This window comes from Acipenser ruthenus, chromosome 12, assembly GCF_902713425.1.
Source record: "Acipenser ruthenus chromosome 12, fAciRut3.2 maternal haplotype, whole genome shotgun sequence".
Classification (NCBI taxonomy): domain Eukaryota; kingdom Metazoa; phylum Chordata; class Actinopteri; order Acipenseriformes; family Acipenseridae; genus Acipenser; species Acipenser ruthenus.
In genome coordinates, this window is record NC_081200.1 from 36289191 (window position 1) to 36311693 (window position 22503).

At 39.7% G+C, this 22503-nt stretch overlaps 1 protein-coding gene across 6 annotated transcripts in view; it reads right to left on the reverse strand.

Annotated features, from left to right (window-relative positions):
- Positions 1–22503, reverse strand: part of LOC117416617 (CMP-N-acetylneuraminate-beta-1,4-galactoside alpha-2,3-sialyltransferase-like) — an 80699-nt gene that overhangs the window by 22193 nt on the left and 36003 nt on the right. For 5 of the 6 annotated variants that reach the window (XM_059034992.1, XM_059034991.1, XM_059034993.1 and 2 more), the window contains 4 exons: positions 17943–18037; positions 9615–9678; positions 5988–6083; positions 3237–3423 (listed from right to left, as the gene is read on the reverse strand). In XM_059034992.1, coding sequence (XP_058890975.1) covers positions 3237–3423; positions 5988–6083; positions 9615–9678; positions 17943–18037 — 442 coding nt within the window. The remainder of the gene's footprint in view (positions 1–3236; positions 3424–5987; positions 6084–9614; positions 9679–17942; positions 18038–22503) is intronic. The other variant, XM_059034995.1, reaches the window with a different exon arrangement.

The following is a 22503-nucleotide window of genomic DNA, read 5'->3' on the forward strand; positions in this document are numbered from 1 at the left end:
TATGCCTGGCTGCTCACAGACCAGGCTCTGCCCCTGACCTTTCAGTTCAAGACTACAAAGCTTCAAGTAAATGTCAAGCTGAATGAAAAGACCCCAGAGTGACCGTTTCTAGGAGAAATAGAGAGACATTGGTTTAGGAAATGGTGCCTCTGATTTTTATATTTTAGGAGTACATTTCATATGTACAGATATAACAAAAGGTTAATTGGCTGTATTAGTAGATGTCTCAGCTCTCCATTGCAACACCAGCCAGCAACTTATTGGAATGAATTACAGAGATTTCTCCCTCAACATGGTTCCTGCATGTGTTACGGTATGACTGAAGAAAACCTTATATAAATTAGTCCATCAGTGAAAGTCCCTTAGATGCCAAACTGAAGAAAGTGAGCTTGGAGTTTTAAATGTTACGAGACTGTTATAAGAGTTAACAGGTTCAGCTCAGAGGGGATACACAAAACTTCAGTTTTATGTCTACCATTTAAACCACACAGAGCACTTCCACACAACAGTTTCAAGTATGAATAGGTAATGTTTCTACATATTAAAATAACTGTACAGCTTAAAATGTCCTTTATATTCTTGAAATCATTATGTGTTCTGTCCAAACTTATTCTGACCAGAGCAAAAACAAAAATACATCTCTTATTTCTTTTGAGTTCAATTGTGGGTTCTCAGAGATGGATGACAGGGCTTTAGACTGCTGTTTGTCACACAGTACCTGACCTGAAACAGGTCACGCCAAGTACAAGAGCAAGGCTCAAGGGCCTCGGGCCACTCCTCTGAAATAAGTGTTGTGTAAAGTTTGGCCCAGAGGGTGGGTTTTCATACACAATCTACCAGGAAGATACTGGGAGTTCACCCCCCCACCCCCAGCCTAAAAATGTTGACAAGCCCTGCATTCTTTCCGTCAGAAAACATAAATGTGCCACAAAGGGTACTTCTGAATCCGATACTTCAAAGCCCCCACATGCTACAATTCAAAGTTTTTGTTACTCTTGGTTGCTGAAAGGAGAGAAGGGAGGGGTATTGTTGGACTAAACACAGTCAAAAGATGTCATTTTCTAAAGCAGATTGTCTCTACAGTCAGACATGCCTTTCCTGAATAGACTGTTTGCTTGTTTAATATTTTTCTCAGTACAATAAAACAATTAGGATTTTATTATGCGCTATTGTCATTTCCCTTTACGTTTCCAACCAAACGGCCGACACGTCTCTTAAAACACAAATGTCTACTGTGCTCTGCTAAAATGCAAAAGCTTTTTACAGAGCCATGACCACCTGCATGTACACTATTCTGGCAATTTGTTATCCAAATCAAAGTAGCAGAACAATGGCAAACTAGCCTTCCAGGAACTTGGAATTTTTATTGGCTTGCTTGTTTTTTTCAGAGGAGATAAAAGCACTAATTCCTCTGTTATCCCAGTGTAGGGACATCTCATAATTAGTTGTGTGGGTTGGACCCAATGATTCTTGCACATTCTGGCTAATGGAAACTAGGAAAACCCTGACAGGTTAATCAAAGGGGATTATGGCACACGTACATTAAGTCCTGGTGCAAAGCACTATTCGCCTCATGGAAAATGTTGGTCCAAATTCACTGTAAGGGGTGCCTTCTATGCATACCAGATGCTTTACAGGACTGTAGGCAGACTGAAATAACCAGCCCCATCAAATCCATCACAGTCAAACCACAGGGTTTGGTATACCATGCTTATTATGTGCACACTGGCATAGTTGTGGTTATACAAAAGGCATTGACAATGTATTCTATATATAGAAACACAGTGGTTGAATCATGCGGCATAGTGCATTTTTATAGGGAAATACCATTCAAACCTGTTAAGTTCACGCAGTCACAATGCATGTTTTCCTTGAACTGTATTACAAACAGAATTTGGTTTAAAAAGCTGTTCTACCAATGAAGTATCCAAAGCACTTTTTCAGAGATAGGGGATTCTCTGAACTTGTATTATTATGAAGACTAAACTAAATTCCAAATTGCATTGCTGTCTACAAGGAGCAGGGCTCCTAAACAATGGATAAGGCTGCAATGAAAATGGGAGGATTAAACAAAGTCAAAATCTTGAGATGGGACATCCCAGTTCAGCCACAGCTCTTGTGAACAGGATTCCTTCTGCTGTAACAAGATTTCACAAAAAAACGCTATCCGGTGGATTCTAATTTGATGCTCTCATATCATCGTTTATTATGTTGAGCACATGCCTGTGGAGCTACACCACTTTGTACCAAGACAAGAGTATCACCCCCCTGGGAAAGGCAGCTGTGGATTCCAAAGAGGAGGGTGAGCAGGAGACACCATTCCGGGGCAAGGACTGTTGGCAGTCTGTATAAATGTGTGGTTAACGGAAGAATTTCAAACTGTCTTGAGGTAAGTGTGTAGAATATCACTGATATTTATATATGTATTTTTAAAAGCTAAGAACAAAAGAAAATGCAACTTGAAACGTGTTACACTAAAATGAAAGAATTAGATATCTATCTCTGCTTTTACACTGAATTAAAAAGAAAAATCTGGACTCCTGGGCTCCAGACTCTGTGGGCAACCAAGCTTTTTAAAAGACAGTAAAACCCAAAGAAGTGCCTCATTATTTTCCCCACTTTTACTTGAGCTTTATGAAGGCAGATAAGGACGTTCAGTCAGTTAAAGAAACCAACCAATTTAGGCACTAATTCAGGAGCCGTCAATCACCTTGACTGACACATTTTATTATTTGTCAGACACAAAAGGACAGCAGCACAATTTAAACTCTTAAGAGGAGAACAGAAGGAGGTGTTGGAGCGAATCATCAGAATTCAAGCAGATTCAAAGCAGTTAGTTTAGAGACAGCCGCTGCAGGCAGATAATCCTAAACCATGCTTAAGCCCCTGGGTGCTGCAGAGGTGATCTTCACCCCCATGGGGGTAAGAGATCTGTGGAGATGAGCATGCCTGCACTACACTGCATGAATACATAACCATTGCAAAAACCATTGATAAGTATGGTGGCTTGCTGATATCAGATGAAAGTATAAATGCACACCTATTTACTTCTACACACAGGTTATTATTTAAAAAGTTGTAAAAACTGCTCTGTTGCCCAACGGAACATTTTATGCTTTAATTTCAGTGTGCAATATCCTGAAGAAAATCTTACAGCATTTAACTAATACTAAAATAAAGTGCCCCCCACCCCTTCAGGCAACCCATGCAAAGCCACCAAACGCCCCAGCCCTCACCAGCTTCTCCTTGGATGCAATCTGCTTGAGCCATTTGAAGTCAAGGGGTTTGAACGCAGACAAGACAAAGAGGGAGTCCTTCTCATAGCGATCGGAATTCTGGATGGCTCCTTCGGGGTACGTGATCCTTACTGTTGTTTTTGAACCCACGTCTTTCACAAATCCTTTCACTGGAGCCTCATTCAACCTGTAGATAGAGTGCATCATTATCAACTAGAAAAGCATGACCTGGACAATGAAGGCTCTTACCGTACTACCACCATATCATATAAAAAACAAATGTGTTAAACCAAAATACATTGTGACACCTAGAAGAAAAAGATTAAAATCTCCAAAATCTTTGTGCTGATTAATGACAGTATTTAGCAGTTTTAATTGTTTTTACCAGAGCCAGTACTAGTAGAACAGTATTTAGAAACAGGCTTTTCATAATGCAGGTGTACACACTTGATATAGAATTCGAAAGACGATTCCATAGATGCAATAAACAAAATATAAATGAATGTAACGGTGCTGTACTGTAATTTCTGCACACTGCGCTGTGTGACGTAACCAATCGCTTTTGGCAACCTATGAATCCAACCGCAAGAACAACATGAAAGCAGATTCAAATGTCGAAGACCCATTTTTTTTTATTAAGATCTTTGCCTGCCAGGGAGGACCATTTCCTACATCTCGTAGCTGTTGAGCAACTATAGGCATCTGTTGTTTTTGTACAATTTAGTGCTGCTGTTTCTGAAGTGGGAAAAGTGGCAGGTTAGCATGCTGCACTGGGAGCCACAAATCCTTGTAGGCACTACTGTAGTCGGCGGGCAGTGTTCTGCCAGCCTGATTTCGATGACAAATAGCTCAAGGTGTCAGTGTGTCTTTAGCCTCTACTTAGACTTCACGGCTCAAGCTCCATTGATTGTCTTCCAAGTGCTCAAACAATAAGTACTGTATTTGTAAAAAAAAGTTTGGTGACCGTCATATTCAGTTATCAATGTATATCTAAATGTAAAACAGAATATACAAATAACTTATTCAATTTTTCAGAATGTATTTTTCATTTAAAAACAAAACAGGAAGTGGCTTAAGAACTTCTAGTTTACAGGAGGTACACCAATAAAGAAACAAACAAACAAACAAAACACAAAACATTCCTCTTCAAAGTCGCTTGCTATCACATCTCCCTTTATTTCTACCATCTCCATGCTGGTCTGGCTATCTCCCTCTGCTTTGATCTCTCGCACCCCCTCGTCACCTTGTTAATCCTTCTCAATTTCCATGTTATTGACTCACAAACAGACCCAGCTGCATTGACCCCGGGCTGGCTGGGTGCTGACAGCACACGTTCCTAACACTGTAGAGCAGGTGCTGCCAGTCTGTACCTCCCAACAAATCAATTTCTGAGTGTCAATCCCTGGCTTGAGACCCACAGCAAGTTCCAAGGGCACCTCTTCTCCTTTCTGTAATACTATTGCTATTTGGCTAGAGGCTGTGTGGAGTGGGGTTATTGGTGATGCTGGAACACTGACAGCAAAAAGAGAGACATTCTTTTCATTGCTGACACAATAGGTTAAGTGTAACAATACTAGATTAATAAATAGCATTATTATTCACAAACATAAATTTACATTATATATAGGTTAATTATACTTATAATATAAGTTAAAAAAAAAGATATAATTACTTATTATACAGAAAGGCAGTCCATGTCAGATCCATTTCCAAGTCTCTCACGAAATTACACTTTACACGTAGACTAAATCTGTTTATTCATTCAGCTAAACATGAAGAATGACAATACTGCATGTTTCCGCCATTTGCAACAAGTCTTTTCAATGTGTTTTCATTTCAATTTTGCACCACCCAGAATCTGTCTCCCTCCAGTCTGATTTTAGAACTGTATTTCATCAACGCAGGTACTGTTACTGGATTAAAAACTTTCCTCAAACAGTTTCCAGACAGAATAATAGAATAATAATCAAAGCTTATTAGGGAGAGCAAGAATGATAGGAGTAAAAAAAGATGACCAGCAAGGCAGTAATATTCTGATATTCACCTTGCTGTTACCGATTAAACCGTCCTACATCAAAATGCTGTGGCTAAATAGGGTGCTTTGGTCTGCCGTGCCATCACCCCCCCCCCCCCTACAACACACACACACACACACACACACATCATGATCTAGGGGGCAAGTGGATCCCTATTGGCTGTGTGAGTTTATTAGTTCCAGTTGTCAGGGGGTCAGCACTGTGATGCTCCCAGTCCCACGTCATGCAGACAGACACCGAGATCTAAGGCTCAGGGAGACAGCACTTGAAAGGCTGGCCTCCAGAGGAATGGCGCTTCACGTGCCCCAGGAGGGTGGAGCATGCTCACACAGAGAGGCACATGCTTTCGATTAGCGCTGCACAAAACTACAAACATGCACACCTGTCTGTCTGTCCAAACATGGATACCACCTCCATCCGCTTACCTATCTGTTCTGTCGTCACTGCATCAAATCAACTAAATGCAAATCCAATTCTGGGTTTTCAGAATATCAAATAAAACTCTTCTGTTTCACAAAGAAATTGGATTATCAACAAACCGCAAGTATGAACAGTTTGCAATCGGAGCCTTATTTTATAGCTTTTTCACTTGGAGAATTGTATTGTCATGCTGGCGTGTTTTCACTACACACTTCGTTCACACCAGGAAAGCATTCTAGTCTTTTCAACCTTTACTGGAAACATGCAGTTTTATTATACCCTCCTGCATACTCACCGCACAACAACGTCATAGTCATCGATCCGGGACCCCAAAGACTTGTTAGCAAGGATCCCGCCATTCCCAACAATGATGCACCTCTTACAGTTCAGACTTGTGAAGAAAAGGAGAGAATTCATTCAATTCCGGTAGCCCATTAACCCTTTGCTGTCCTATGTCGGACCTGGTCCGATATTGCAATTATTCCTATCCGGTACAATGTCAGACCCTGTCCGACATCATCAAAAAACTCAACGGGTTTCTAGTCGTTTTTTCTCCGGAAAAAGCCGAGAAAACCATTCAATGGCCGAATGGGAGCGACAGGAGCCGAGACAAGCCGGAAAATAAAAAAAAAATGGGCGTAAAATGAATAGTCATACTTGCCCCTGGCATCAGATAGGGGCGACCATAAGGAAACAAGCTGGCTGTTACTGAATCAGCGCACAGAGAATATCACTGACATTTGCAGAGCTTTTTTGAGATGTTATAGTAATAAAATAATGACTTGGATCGCATTATTGAGGAGTTTGGTGATAAAACGAGTGATCAGGAGATGATTGCTCGGTATGTACGACTATTATTATTATTATTATTATTTATTTCTTAGCATATGTGAAAGCTATAGCGAACGAAAGGGTGGGGCGGGGCAGGAGATGCCTAGTGAGTGCTTTGTTGATATGCAGGGCCTTTCAAACCCATTTAACTGTGGAAAAAAAATACTTTTAAACAGCGCATCTAAAATTAACTGCGCGTGTGAAAATAAATTGGACCAGACACGCCTGACACGCACTTAATAAATGGACTGCAAAGGGTTAACAGTGTGACAGGGCTCAAGGGCCTCTCAGTGTAGAGAGGGAGGAGGAATCTCATCACACACAGTACTGGCAACAAACCCAGGTGCAGCAGACTGCACTATTCCAGCAGGGTCAAATAGCTGTCCCAGGGATAAAAAGGGTGAAAGAAAAAAGTAGCCTTTCAACTAATAATGTTGATTACAGAACATGATATTCTGTTATTTTATCCATACATCTGAAAGCCCCTACATCAAAAGGGTGAAATGTTTAGGTATTCAGTAGTGTGTAAAGAAAACTGTGAAACTAAAAGAAACTGGTAGACAATAGTGTCTTTTACAGACTTGGGTCCCACTGGGGATTGCAGGCACTGGCTTTTTGCTCTCCGTGGAGTTAAGATTTGAACTTGGTGTCTTTGAAATGAAAGACACCAGTCAAGCAGTCAGTCCCTGACCCAAGCCTTGCATAGATTCTGAATGCACAGTGATGTGAACTACTTCAGAGGCTTCACACCACTGCACTTTTCCAATCTGGTCTCCAGAACAGATTGGGGGAGGTTTGGACCCTTCTCTTTTTTTAATGCTCTTTCTCCAGAATGTCATTCCAGCCTTGATCTGCATGCTGCCCTTGCCTTTGACCCTGATCCTCCCCCCTGAACATTCATTCCCCCATTCAGCAGAGGAAGCTGAAATGTCTAAGTGTGATCAAAAGGTTAAGGCTGTATGTTTACAGAAATGCATATTTACCAAAAATATTCCCACATTAATCTGCTGACAAATATAGAAAATGCATGTCAACATGGAGACGACTCAAATGGATTGGGAGCAGTAGGTTTGACTGCCTTCTACAAGCATGGGATGTAAGCTAGTGTATGACTAACCCAAGAAGGGTCAAGTGTTACCAAAAAAATTACCCCAAAGTCAGAGGCTAAGGGGCTGGGACTGGAAACTGAGCTGAAAAGAACGTCTGTGTAATTGGTGGTTAGTTCACAGAAAATTGACTTCTCTTCGTTCTTTCTTTCTTTAAAAATAAGGAATTGAGACAACAGATATTTGTTAGAGACCAGAAAAAAAGAAAGACAATTGCTACTTTAACAAATCTGCTCACAAGCTTGGGTTGAGGAATGCAGACAGCAAAATGCATTACCTTATACATGTGTTCCATATACATTGGTTCACATAAGCACACTTAACAGAGTACTTTATTGAGGCTAACACCAGCAAAGGGTACTTAAATATGGGGAAATAAAATATTTATTTGCCTAAACATGAAAAAATATATTAAGTCTTTCAACATTCTTAAGCAAGATATAAACTGTAACAAAAATATATAGTTTTAGAAGAGGATAATAACTGAACAGTTTGCAAAAGCAGTTATAAACATAATATTTTGTATTACTAACTTTAGCAGGCTGTCGATTTGCAGTTCTGATAACGAACATTTTCCTCTCTATCCTGTCTGACCTGTATAGCAAAAAAACACAATGAAACACTTCTCGCAATACTAGTTATCCGATAGCCCAGTACTAGACAGCAATCTATACTGCTCTTAGCCTTTGCAAACATTAATAGAACGGTACTACCATTCTAACTATACTTGGCTTAGCCCTAGGGACAAGTGAAATCTCATACACAAGAACATCCAGTCCCAATATACAGGGATAAAGCCAGGATAGGGGAGCTTTAACCAGGTGAGTGTTACAGATTTGTATTGGGATTTAAACAGGATACTAGGGTTAACACTCCTCTTTGAAAGTGCCAGGAGATATTTTGTGTCCAGAGTAGACATAATGACTTCACTTCAGTATCTGAGCTCTGGCTCAAAAGGGGAAAGTACCCTCTAACCAACAGCACCTGATTTGCCTTGGAAGTCAGCCACACAAATAGCTTGTCACTTCTTTGAAGCTAAGCAAGACTGGGTGGCAGCACCTTATAAAGTACAGGTATTGGACAAAGTATTGTACTGTTTTACCATTCAATCCAAAGAATTCTTGTTGAATTGGAGCAATGAATTTACAACCAATGTCTAGAGATATTTTCTCAGTGTGCTTCTGGAATTTCCAGGTTAATAAATTCAGTTTCTATAAACACTTCAACTTGCTCTCTGCTAGACAGAAGGGCCTGTTCTGATGCTAGGTCCCTGAAGTGGAATACAAGAACTCTCTATGTCACGCTGATACCTCAACAGAAGATGGAAGATGAGGCTGTGTGGTCCAGTGGTTAAAGAAAAGGGCTTGTAACCAGAAGGTCCCCGGTTCAAATCCCGGCTCAGCCACTGACTCATTGTGTGACCCTGAGCAAGTCACTTAACCTCCTTGTGCTCCGTCTTTCAGGTGAGACGTAATTGTAAGTGACTCTGCAGCTGATGCATAGTTCACACACCCGAGTCTCTGTAAGTCGCCTTGGATAAAGGCATCTGCTAAATCTGCTAAATAAGATGCAAAGACAGAGCTGGATACACACATGGGTGCCATCAGAGCTTACTGCAACTCTACACAAACAATGTGTATTTGAGTAGTCATCTTATTACATCACTGTCTCTATTTCTCTATGTATAGGATACAGTGGGGCACAGGGATATGTGAGCAACATGTCACTTAGTCAGCCCCCTTGGGATCTTAACACAATTCAGCTGGCTTGAACTCTCTGTACTCAACAGTGAAAAACTAAAAGGGTGCCCTGTGCGTTGTTCAGATGAGACCAAACAAGCTCCTTATATAGGCTGCACAACCAAGGGGAAAAGCCAAGTTAGTGTTATTTTTTTTTCTCCCCAGTTTGCTCTCTGGAAAGTGAATTTCATTCAGCAGAACTCCCCACCTTCCAAAACCCCTTCCCAGACATACAACTCCACCTACCTATCCAGAGCAGAGGACAGTCCGTAATTTTTCGTAAGAGCCAAAATACTGTCGATTATTTTTTCTGTGGGAAGGAAAAAAGGAAAAAAGAAAAAAAAGAAGTTTAGCCACTTTTGATCACTATATCCATCATTCTCAACACCAGCAATATCCCTAACCCAGCACACCCAATATCTTGATCGTTCTGTACATACTGCAGTCACCTTCAATTCAACTTCAATTCAAAAAATAACACATTCACAGTAATCTAGAAAGGTAGCCCTGCACCCTAATGAACCCAAAACCAGAAAGGTTTATCTGTTTCACCACGGCACAGGTTGTGAAAACATCAGCGCCTTGTTTATTTTATTTTTTTAATATCGTTATTTCAAATCTGATAAAGGGCCCATTTGGTGAATGCGAGACCCAACATGAGTGGTAGACATACATTCAGTGAGGTTACACTACATGCTTCGGAACAAGCCCATAAAACACCCTCAGTTAGGAATGTCATTTTTAAACAAGCACATTCTCTGGATAAAGAGTGCATTCTCCAGGACTGTGAGAATGCAGTTATGTCACTGCCTTGCTATACTGCTCACTTGAGTTGCTCTACAGTGGTGCACATTTTTCTCATTTTCCTGAACATTTAGTAAGGGTTCTCTGTTTTGTTTATTGCAGACTGTGTGATCTTCCTGTGGCCTTACTGTTATTTTTAGTATGGTTAATCTCAGACATGAACCGAAAACCCTAAATTATATCCATACCAGCGATTAGGCTTATGAGACCTTGGGCTCTTATCCCAGAGGAACTAAATATTTAGAGTAAATACACTCTATTAGAAACAACTCTAACTAAACTAATATACTTTGATAAAACAAAACAAACAAACAAAAGTAAATTGTTAACCGTTTAGATCCCAGAACAGTGGCCTGGCAGATAATATTCACTACAACGTTCAGAAAAGGATTTCAAAGGAAGAAGAACAATGAAGCTTCAAGAAAAATTAACACTTTCCTGAAGCCTTAAAAAGACCAAGAGCTTTTAAAATGGTCAAAATAAAAACAAATAAAAACAGATGGAAATGCACTTCCTCCTACAAAGCATAATTACTTTAAATCAGGCCAGACTGCAATTTGTAAAGAAAGACTTCAATCTAATTCAAGTGTGGAGAAATCAAAGTAAAGTGGAACAAACACAGGCTACTGTTTCAGAGGGTGGGGAACCTCAGCTCTATAAAAGGGGCCTTTTCTGCAACAAAAAATAAAAAAGGCTAGTTTTAAGAACGAACTGAAACTTTAATTCTTCAACAGTTCAGCTGCTGAACGGATAGGCCCATCTACTAGAATAGAGCAAGCCATTTAAATCACACTTTTTCTATGGTTCCATCTAACCCATCAACTCGGCAGTAATCTGTCCTGCAACTGTTGCATAATAAAAAGATACAATGCATTCCATAACAGTTTATCAAGTACAACGCACAAAACATCTGGAAATCCTTCTTTTCTGCAAAATCAACAGCCACCCACACAGGATTATAGAAAAATAAAACTAATAAAAACAAGACAATAACAATTTCAGATAAATGTGTCTGAGGACTTGATTCAGTTCCCTTAACAGCTAAACAACACCACTAGACAGACAGGTTCTCACAGCATAACCTCAGGTTTGCTGTGTCAAACCCAGCAGCAGTAATGATCAATATAAGCCTCACGAAAGTCTGCAAATGAGATGATGAATTTATTGATTTCATTTATTTATTTATTTTTAAAAATGGACTGGGATGCATGAAGACATTTATAAATACAAAGCCACACAACAGACAGACATCATGAAAATTCCTGGACATTTGTCTGGGATTATTTTGACTGAATTTAGTCACAGGAGATTGAAGCATAATGTCCAAGAACCTTCTGCAAAATCTGAAAAAAAATAAAGGCACCCACTGTAACTGGTATGGATCTGTATGTGTCAAATGAGACTGGTTTACATTAGCTTTCACAATCACAATTTTCAATTAGCACAAAAGTAAGATTGCACAGGAATGGCCTTTTGGGCCTAGTGCTGCAGGAAATGTTAGCCGAGAAGACGTCACTAAAAGGCTTTCAATGAAAGGGCAGGAGGACAAACAGAGGGAACACAGGATGGTGGAAAAGGAAGGCTGACGTCAACGACACGTAACAATCTCTCTCACCAGCCTAAAAAATAAACCGGTTTTGTTGTTTGTTTGTTTTTGTTTTTTTAAATGACTTGCCAAGAATTTTCCTTTCAATAACATCTGATAAAACACCTTGAATCAGAAATCCCGTTAAAAGAAAGTACATTGCTTTCAAGTTCTGTGAAGAAAATGGAAGTCTAGTGCAACATAACAAACGGTGGGCACAAAAGAACCCTCAGATCAGCATCTATTTACAGTAACCTCTCATCCAAACCTATACTTAGCTCCCTTTCAAAACCAGCCTACCTATTAACTTTACATATCTATGCATTTCTCTTAACCCGCTCAAAATATATATGGCAACAGAGACTAACAGACTAACTGACACTGATGTGAAGCTGAATTGTATTCAGGACTGGAACCACAAACTCAGTATATACAGTACAGCTCTGGCCAAATGTTGCATCACCCTATAGGATTAACTCATTTTGCTTCATAAAGTCGAATGAAACCTGCTAAATAATGTTCCGTTAAACATATTGAATTACATACGTATTTTTCTATATACTTAACAAAAAACTGAAAATGTATTTATTTAATTTTTTTAATCAGACATTACAAAATCTAACATGAAATACTGTACTACAATTCCGCTAGACTTTAATTCATCATCATCATCTTCAGCCTTTTTCAATCCACTGCTGGATGAAGACCTCCCCAAGATTCTTCCACAAAAGCCTGTCTGCTGCGTCCCTCTTCCACATTGCTCTGGCGTGTTTCCTAATTTCATCATGCCATCTTCCTGGAGGTCTTCTTTTTGGTCGCTTTATATCTCCTTGGTCCAGCGATGGTCTGTTCTTCTTGGTACATGTCCGGCCCTCACTGCCATTTCAGTTTTTTCGCTCTTATAATAACATTGAATACTTTTGTTTGCATTCTTATCCATTCCTTCCTTTTCCAGTCTCTTCTTGTTATTCCCTAGACTTCGATTACATGATGTTAAATAAAAGATCTAAATTATGTTCATATAATATATATGTCTCAATCCTAAAATTCTAGGTGATGCAACACTTTCGGTCATAGCTGTTTGTGTAAATCTATTCCTTAGAGGTTGATGTTTCCTTCGACATTTAAAAGGGGTAAAATTATTGTGTTATACAAAATAAAGTGTCTATTTTTTATGCCATTGCTGCTTTCCTTTATTGAAAACACATTACAAACATGGGAAGACTTGAAAACTGGCTACCACAGCTTTTTAAAGTACCTAATGCTAACCTTATGTTGCTTTCATTAAATATATATATATGTCCTTCTATTCTACTCAACTTGCACCCTTGTGATTTAGCGTGTAGTATATCATGATCATGTTGACATGACACTGCATATGCACTAAAACAGCCAAGACAGAACATATAAAGATGTGTGTAGAATATACAGAACACACTGTATATAGACAGCATCTTGATGGGACTGAGATGATACTGATTTTGAGTATTGACACTGCCATTGGCTTATCTGAAACCCTTCTCCTTAATCCCTACCCAACAGACCCCACTTAAAGCAGCTGTCCTGAAAAAAATCCACACTGGCACGCACAGTGTTTCATAATACCGGTGCTGGCTTGTAAACTCCATGAGGAGGCGGATTTGTTTAGGTACACAGACCACAGCTTCGCAGCTTTTCTGACTGCTGCCAGAGAGGAGATTCCCTGTGTCACATGGCTCAAACTCAATGTCTAGTGCAGTGGTTTTCAACCTTTTCATCTCAAGTACCAGTGTTTCCAGCAGGGACCACCAGGTGTACCAGTAACTATGTGCAATCTTAAACTGCTGTTGTAAAACAGACCTACCCCATTACAAGCAGGTTTGTTGTGTCTTTGTTATGACTACAATAAACTCAGCATGTTCATATTTGAAATATTTTGCAAGTGTTGTGAATGGAATTGGTGACCTCACCTTTAATTGTCCAGTTGTAAAATTGAAAACAGCATGCTGCAGCTCCCATGCTCAGTGTTAGTGAAGTCCTGATCTGACAGCAGGTATCACAGACAGCTCTATGATTACATGTTACCATTTCTTTTTCAGTAAAAACAAGTTTAAATTGCAGTGTGTTCGTTCTGCTGTTTTCGATATTAAATACACCACAGCAAGCACATTCATATATTTGAGATATTTTCATTACCACAATCTGAGAGCTAAATTCAGTGAATGGTGTTTTTTTTACTACAATCGAGTAAGCTGCAGTACATTTCATTTTTAATTCCCTTCATTTTTTTTTCCCAGCAGTACACTTCCAAATTCCAGTCCCAAGTATTTTTGTGTGTTCTGCTTTCACATTTCTTAACATGGTCAGTTTGAGAAATAAGCTTTGTTTTCTCTGCAACAGCTGACCCTGCTTTAGTACAAAACTCACTCATTACTGTTTATCATTATGGTAACATTACTCTTAAAATTACCGTGCCTGCTTTTTTGGCTGAAGAGATATCATCAGCTCATCCTCTAACTGCGGAATCTGATGGCAAACAACGTAACCAAATCTATTATATCTGACATGCAAGATGCAACAGACGAAAACAAAATCAGTTTGTGTTGACAAAACTTGACTGGCAAAAGGTAACGTTGGTTTATTGGAGTTCACAAATATAACTTTTTTCAGCTTAGTACAGGTACCTTTTCACTTTATTTTTTGTTTAAGTGTTAAGCTTTTTGCCTCATTACAGCCCTTTATTAATGACTATTTTAAGTTTCTAGGGCATTGTGTTAATGGTACGTGTGCAACACACAATCCTTAAGTGTATTTAAGTTTTTCACACTTCTTAAATGCAACTGTTCATTTTAAGCTACATTGTTACACAACAGTACTCGCACACGTTTGGTCACCATCACAACTGTTGCAAGAAACTGGCATTCCCGTATTCTGCAGGTTGTTTACAGCACCTCTCTGCACTTAGAAGCATTTGTATTCGATCAAAATGTTAACATCCTTCTCGCACTTCAGTTTATTTAACAGTTGTCAAAACATTTTTGTTGTCGCATTTGCAACCATTTTAGTCGCAGTCAGGAGCCCTGCATCATAATTTCTCATTTCTCTGTGACTCAGTGGTACAAGCAGATTGATACATTACGATGGTGCGATTGAGGGAGTATTGTGGTTGAGGAAACATATCGTCAAAAAGAACAAATGTTGGTGCGTACCTGTTGCAAGCCTGTCACGTACCAGTACAGGTTGAAAACCACTAGAAAACCACTAGAAGGGAGGGAGCATGAAAAAGATGCACAGTGGATTACTCATACCTCACCGTTCAAGACAGCTAGGTAGAGTATGTGAGGAGACGGGGGACTTACAGTGGGCCTGGAATCTCATCCCCACCCTTCACTTCCAGCAGACCAGGAGAAAGACTGACCAAATGGACACAGCTGTGGACTGGAAGGACAGCTGTGTGCCATTGCGCTCTGGGAAGCGGTGTTATGTAGTTGAGCCAGGAGGGTAGTGTGGTGAGACTTGGGTTGAAACGCAATTTGAAATATATCCGTTTAAAAGACGCTTGGCCTAACCTCTGGCTGTAATGGTCGTGGTCTAGTGGTCTACCCTGGTTCATTCTATGACTGATTGAGAATCTAGCTTGAGTCCATTGGAACTTGTGTTAAAGTGAGATTAAAGTACATTGATCATGTAATATGTTTGTGACATACGTGAGAACTCTCAGCTAATAATTAAAGGTATAAAAAAAAACAGTAATGACTACAGACTATGACAGTTGAAATTGTTTAGTTTAACAAGAATTGGAATTTAAGATTCCATTTGATGTTGTTTACCCCCCCCCTTCCCTTCCCATCATTCATATAAAGAGAGCTTACCTATGGATAAGTAAAAAATAAATAAAAAAGCATGATTTTAGAAATAGAGTACAAAAAAGAATGGTTTGTAAACATGAAGCAAAATGAATATGTGAAAATTGGGCTGGTTGTAAAGTGGAAGTAGTATATATGAAGTGCATATGTAATCGCCCCCGGCATAAAACATTTTTTGGCAACAAAACAATTGTTATTGGACCAATACAAATATTAAACTATATTAAAATCATCAAATGTTTAAACTACTGCTATGGCCAGTGATATAAATAATTTTGCTGTGAAAATGGATAATACTGTAAAGAGAATCTCAGAATACACATGTGAACTGATTTTGGTGTGGTGTTTATAAAATCAGGAAATAGAAAAGCAACCCAACACAATCTTGTTTCGATAGTGGCATTTTCTGGCACAAATTGTGTTCTTTATCACTCTGATAAGTTTTAAAGCACAGGGATATTCAACAGTCCAGACATATTCTGCTCTTCAGCGAGTGCAGTTTGCCTTTCTTCACACTCTTGTCCTTGGGGTTTTCACAGCACAGCAGTCTGGAGTGCAGGAATTAAGGAACAAGTACAAATCTCAGAGCGTGACGGAGGAAGGCTAGTGCTGACAGCTATGGTGAAGAAGGAGCATTGTGCCAGGCCATTGCCCGGCTATTTTAGCATGGACAAGCAACAATGAAACAAGATAAGGAGGGCCTTCCCACTACTTTTTTTAAGTTTAATGTTTAAACTTAAAAAAAAAAATAATCTTAACATTCTGTTAATAAACTTTAAAGTGACCCCTTGATTTTTCACTCTGTCTTCTATGGGAATCAAATGTCTGGCAACTTCCTTTTCAAAAAATGCTTGTTAAACATGGGGTGTTTTTTATAATTCGCTGGATCCCCATGTTTGTCTCCATCAACATCAGGCCACAAAGAAAATGCAGACAACAGGCTGTAGTTACTGCGACGAGTATTTATTCTGTCTACATGTTTTCTGCAGAGAATATGCCTTTCCAACGCCTTCTATCCTCTTGATCTATAAATCAGAGGTTCACATAACTGGTACGCAGTTATGTGAATAAAAAAAAAAAAAAAATGAGGACTTCGTTATTGTTGTATAATTCGCAAGCGTACCGTCAGTGTATTTAACAGAAAAGCACTTATGATAAAGGCAGAGACGGTGCTCATGGTTTGAAGGTGAGCTATAGATGCGAAATTTTCAGATTATTTCTAGGAGAGTGGGGGCCTACAGTCTTTGTCAACAATGTCTGCGATCAGCCCCCTGCCCCCCGGTCGCTCGCTGCACAAGTGAAACAGAAAATAAATATATATATGTATCTTAATTTTTCGTTAGCACCTTCCTTTCATTCCATTATTTTCGCCATTTTCTGCAATGTGAATGGTAGAACTGCATCATAACTGTTTAATTCACAGTACTTGTTTGTGGACCAATGAAATAGCAACTTGCCAAGACAGCCGTCTGCAAGCACCAATGGGGTAGGAATGTAAAAACAACTGTTAATGAAACTGTGCCTTATTTTTTCAATACAAACCTCACCAACTTTCACAAATAGGTTAATAGCTTTAAAAAATGAAAGACTGCAAGTGTTGGTAATGCAACAATCAATCATTCAAAATTTAGAGATGCTGTGATCTCCCCGGTTATACCTGTGTTTTGTTATCAAGTTTCACATTTCTCTGCGGTTCGTTTTTTTACTATGTTGTTTAATATAAGTTCAAATCTCTCCCCTGGGCTGAGAATTATGATATCCCCATTGGGAGTGTATGTTATGGCAGAGTGCTCTACACTGTAAGTACTCTTTGATGGTGCTGCTATATAAGGCGTACCCAATGGCTCATACAGTAAAAGCACTTCCGAGCAGCTGTGAAGGGTCAGGAGCTCTCTGGTTCAAATCCTGATCTTGCGCAGTTGCAGATCTTGGCTGGAGGCCCACACCAAGATCTGCACTGGTTTTTGTGCTCTTGTGGGTTGGGGAGGAAAATTGTCATCATCACACTTCAGCAAACCCTACTGGTCAGGTGCCCCATGAGTTCAGACGGAAACTTCCCAGGTTGAGCTCTTTCTATCTGGGCTCAGCAGTTTGGCAGCATCTGGTGCTTGAGGAGTTGAAAAAAGGGGAATGGGCTTGACAGTGGGATAGGAGGTCACATTTTAATATCCAGTTCTTGCGATTGGTTTGTGTATTGGGCATTTTTAATTAGGTCAAACAAAAAAAAACAGGGAATAATAATGTACAGTTGATAAAAAAAGTTAAAAACCTTCTAGAGAGAACAATTGACTAGTGAGGATATCCACACAAAAATAAAACAAATAAAAAAAAATACAGTACCTTGTGTTTTGACCCCAAACGGAGGCAAATAATGACCGATTCTTGACAGTCGTTTAAAGTTCCGATCTAGAAACATTGGGGCTGGTTTAGTGAACCTGGAAAGAAAAACAAAATAAAATGTACTTGATTGCATGGCAATACTTTGTCCAGAACAAAGCTGTCATATTTCTCACTACCTTTTACCTCTCTTTCACTCTGCTTTATGGTACTGAGAAAGGACAGCCACAAACCCAACAGGTACAGAGAACCTACAGGCACTTATTGAGACACATACAAAACCTACACATTAAGACACAAGAGACTTTTAGAGACATCTTTTGAACAGTTAAGTTGTAGGATTCTGCTCATATGACAAAGCAGAAAGTCTCCACAGAATGCAAAGACAATCCCTTCGAAGAAGTTCTTTAGAAGGTAAAGAACTGCTGTACCAGTACATCAATTCTATAGTTTTGGAGCCAATATATTGCTTGTAATCAATAATGCTTAGGTAAAATTATTAAGTCAAGCAGAGAGGCACTGATGAAGGCATTATCGTTTTAGAATTTAAAACTGAGTGTTTGAATTAATGGATGAAGCAATAAAATTATTAGCCAGACAAACTGTTGTATAAACACTTAAGTGCAATATAAATACAGTACTCTGGCTCTAGGGGAGCAATATTAGTAAATGTCTCAAATTTTATAATTTTGTGTAAAGTGCATAATTTCACATACAGAGGCAGACATTCTGTCAGACTTAGAATGCTGTGTGAAAAGACAGGATTATAATTAAGACCTATGCCAGTAAAGTGTACCTATGCCAGTAATGGACAATTTAAAACCTGTTCACTGCCATATCTTTAGTGTGCTATGTTGCAGTGAATTGCGAAAGGTCACCACAGGACCTGTTCACTCAGGATGATTGTCTTAATTTACAAAGTGCAATCTTGGCAGTGTCTTCCGAATCCACCCAGCCCCCCACCCCCCTCCAGACAGACAGGGCCCATAGTCCTTGAACCTGAATCACCCAGGAATGATGTGCTTTAGGGCTGCTAGCACTTAAACCCTTTGATAAGCGATTTGGAGACAGAAGTGGCTACCAGTCATTTTTTACCGTGACCTCTCTGCTCTTGTTGCAGTTTGGTGTCAGAGGCGTATAAACAGCTTGCTCAGCCCTGGGTAGAACACGTACAACATTCTCACACTCCTGGCCAGTGAGGGACACACAGACACACACACACATGCTTCCATCTGAAATTGAACTCCTGCTGCCCTGACCCAAGCTGAAACAGCCCTGCACTAAATCTAAGACAGAAGCAATTTCTTTCAGAAATGGCGACGGCTGGATGGCAAATTGTGATGCATGTGTCAGGGCAAAGAGCAATTGTTTTCATCACACCATCTCCCTGGACACACATACATCAACTGCTTTACACACTGACTAACTATAGATACTGAAACCAGACCAGTGAGGGACACATCGTTTGTTATGTTGTTGTACTGTAGGGTTTCATCAAACATGATGCTGTCTTTATCAGAAGCTTTTCCTGTAAATAACATAATTTGTCAATGTCAGCCCAAATCTGAATTCCACACCCCTATGAATGAAACCCTACCATGTAACAATGTTTCAACTTTGTCATAAAATAGGGAATAAAACAAAACACAAAAAGACAGATAGCGAGGCCAGAAGTCCACTAGCAAATATTCATATTTTAAACCTGCATTTCAAACTTATCCCTTGGCCCCCTCTGTCCCGTCTGGCAACGCTAGCCGGCAGCCTCATTGTGGAGCTCACTAAGACTCAGGTTGGCCAGATCCCAAATTGCGAGTGCTGAAAGGGTTTATGGTTCGAGATGAATGGTTTTTGATAAATCTCGCTGTCTCCGAACTGGAACGCGGTGAGGTTTAACGGAGCCTGAAGATTGCCAATCACTGTCCCTATTTTAAACTCTCTGAAAAGGTTACATAGGCTGTTTACCTGCACAGGCCACATTACACTTAGGTATTTCTCCCCTGGAAGAACAGTAGTACAGGGTTCAGCAGGTGTGGAGAGGACTACTCTAGGAAGCGGGGTTCACACACTGGAAAACACCTGGACTCCAAGTTTCTGCACTACAGTCTTTTCTCTGTCAAATTATACTCACATAATTTGTTTTAAACACATAGGCCTCTAGCATGTAACGTGAATCAACCATCACACTAACATTCTCAGCTAGATGATTTCTCTGACATCAGCTCTTAACAAGCAGCTCCCCAGGTCAAGTGGTTTCTCACACGTTTTTGGAGGGGAGGTCGGCAAACCTTTATTTTATCCATGAAGATAAATATTTTGTAATTAGCTTTTACGGGCTGCTTAGGAGACCAGTGACAGCATCAGTACAGTGAGGTCTCACAGCTTCAGGGTCCAACTTGGAAAGGACCATTAAACAGCTGTGTGTGAAGCATGCCTCTGTGGGCTGCAGAGGCATTTACTTTGGAGTTGGGCTGATTTTTCCAGTGTATAATACCAACAGCCCAATTACAGGTAATTTGTTCACAAATTGGTTTGGGGGAAGGAGATGGGGGGTGGGGGTCAGGGTGTTAAGTTGTAGCTAAAAACTTTCTGCTGAAAGAGTTTGGTTCCTTAAATAATTGCAACACTTTGGTTTTCCACACTGGCTTAAAACAGCAGACAGTGTCAGTCATTTTGAAAAACTCTGACAAAACGGTGTAAGCCAGGCCTCTAAATCATCCTCTAAAAAACCAGAGCATATGTGCCAAAACAAAGTACCATTAATTAAAAGGGCAAAACCTTTTTTCTTAGTGGGGGCAAGATCAAACTTATAAATAACCACAGCAAGAATTCTAAGCAACCTGACAAGGTTCTGCCTGCCATAAAACTGCTATCTCTCACTGGGGGCGATAATATTTTTGTAACCGGTCAACATGAGTTGAAATGAGACATATGATTTAAAACTGCAATCCAAACAATTTAATTCCATTCTTCAGGGGTGGCCAGAATTTTCTAAGGGTTGACAATTTGTTGGAACTGTTTATATATAAAAAATACATAAATAATAAAAAAAAAATCACTGTACTTTTTCATCACAGACAGGTTTTTGCACGCGGACACAAACACTTGCTTACAAGATCACATGGACAGAGGAATAAAGAAGTATTCATTTAGATTTGGTTTCTTCTCCCCTCATACACAAGGCTGACATTGACGCCAACCAACTTCAAAAGAATAAATGTAAACAGGTTAAAAGCAACTTCACAACTGAACATATACACAATGACTGAACTTCTATGGGGGCAGAAATCGATACAAACAGATTATAAAATAACTGATCATTTATTAATAAATACTTATTATGCAAGTGCAAACCAATTATATATTATCAACATGTGTCAGTACTACAGGGATTGAAACAAGATCCTGCAAAGGTCAACTGCTAGATACATACAAACAAAAAAGTCCTGCTTTCTGGGGTATCTTAAATAAGAGACCAACTAATTTGAGTGGACAGACATTGAGATCCTACAGCTACAATCCTCCTGAGCGCTAAATAAACACTAGCTTGTGTAACGAGTCTCTATAGTGTCATGAGTGTTAAGCACTATTATTAGCCCGGGGAGGGGGGCAGCTGTTTAAATAAAATCATTGATAACCTGGTTTGTTGCCATAGGTACAGAACTCTTGAGCACGAATACTGGCCACTGTCATTAACGTTAACATTTAAACAAAGGGAGGGGGCTGCTTAAAGTATACTGGCTTTTGTCTCTGTCCTGTCCCACATTGCCGTAGTGCAGGCGCCCCCTCAGTTCTTCTTTCAAGGAAAGTGGCCAGCATTCGTGCTCAAGAGTTCTGTACCTATGGCAACAAACCAGGTTATAAATGATTTTATTAACTCAAACTTAAGTTCTTTACTGTAGCCTTTAGTGGGAATGCTTGTTATGAGAACTGTGTATAGCGAACTGGCAGCTCCAGTAGCATTCATAGAGGGTACACAATATTGATTCCAGTATAGAATCACTGTGCTGTAGCCTAATAAGGATGGCCTTTCAAACAGAAGACCTTTCCACATAATGCCATTTCACTTGCATTCTTGTTATAGCACAGTCTCTTTCTTATGGAACCAGACTACAGGGTTATAAGTAGGTCGAACTCTTTTGGGGCGGTGCCACTCTGGTGCAAGTGTGCACTGTGTGAATGCAGGACACAGTAGTGGTGATTCTGAGCTGTTGACTCACAGCAAACTAACAAATGGTTGGTAAAATTGCGGGATCGTTACAACAAACCTCAAATCAAAGATTCTACCTTTACTCCACCAATCACTGGCTTGTACGCTCCACAGACTTAAAAGTCCCAAAAAACGTTTACAGTGCACCAAGTTCCCCTTCCATTCTTGTAAAGTGGCTTCAGAGAATGAATGCCATTAATCACTAGGGAATAGGACTGGACTTTTTCACTGGGCTTATCTGTCTGAATCAGTGTTTAAAAAGGGTGATCTCTCAACCAAACCCTTTTGCCAGTGGTAGAGCAAATGTACAATTAAAATGAACATAAAACAATAAAAGATAACTGATCTAGATAACTG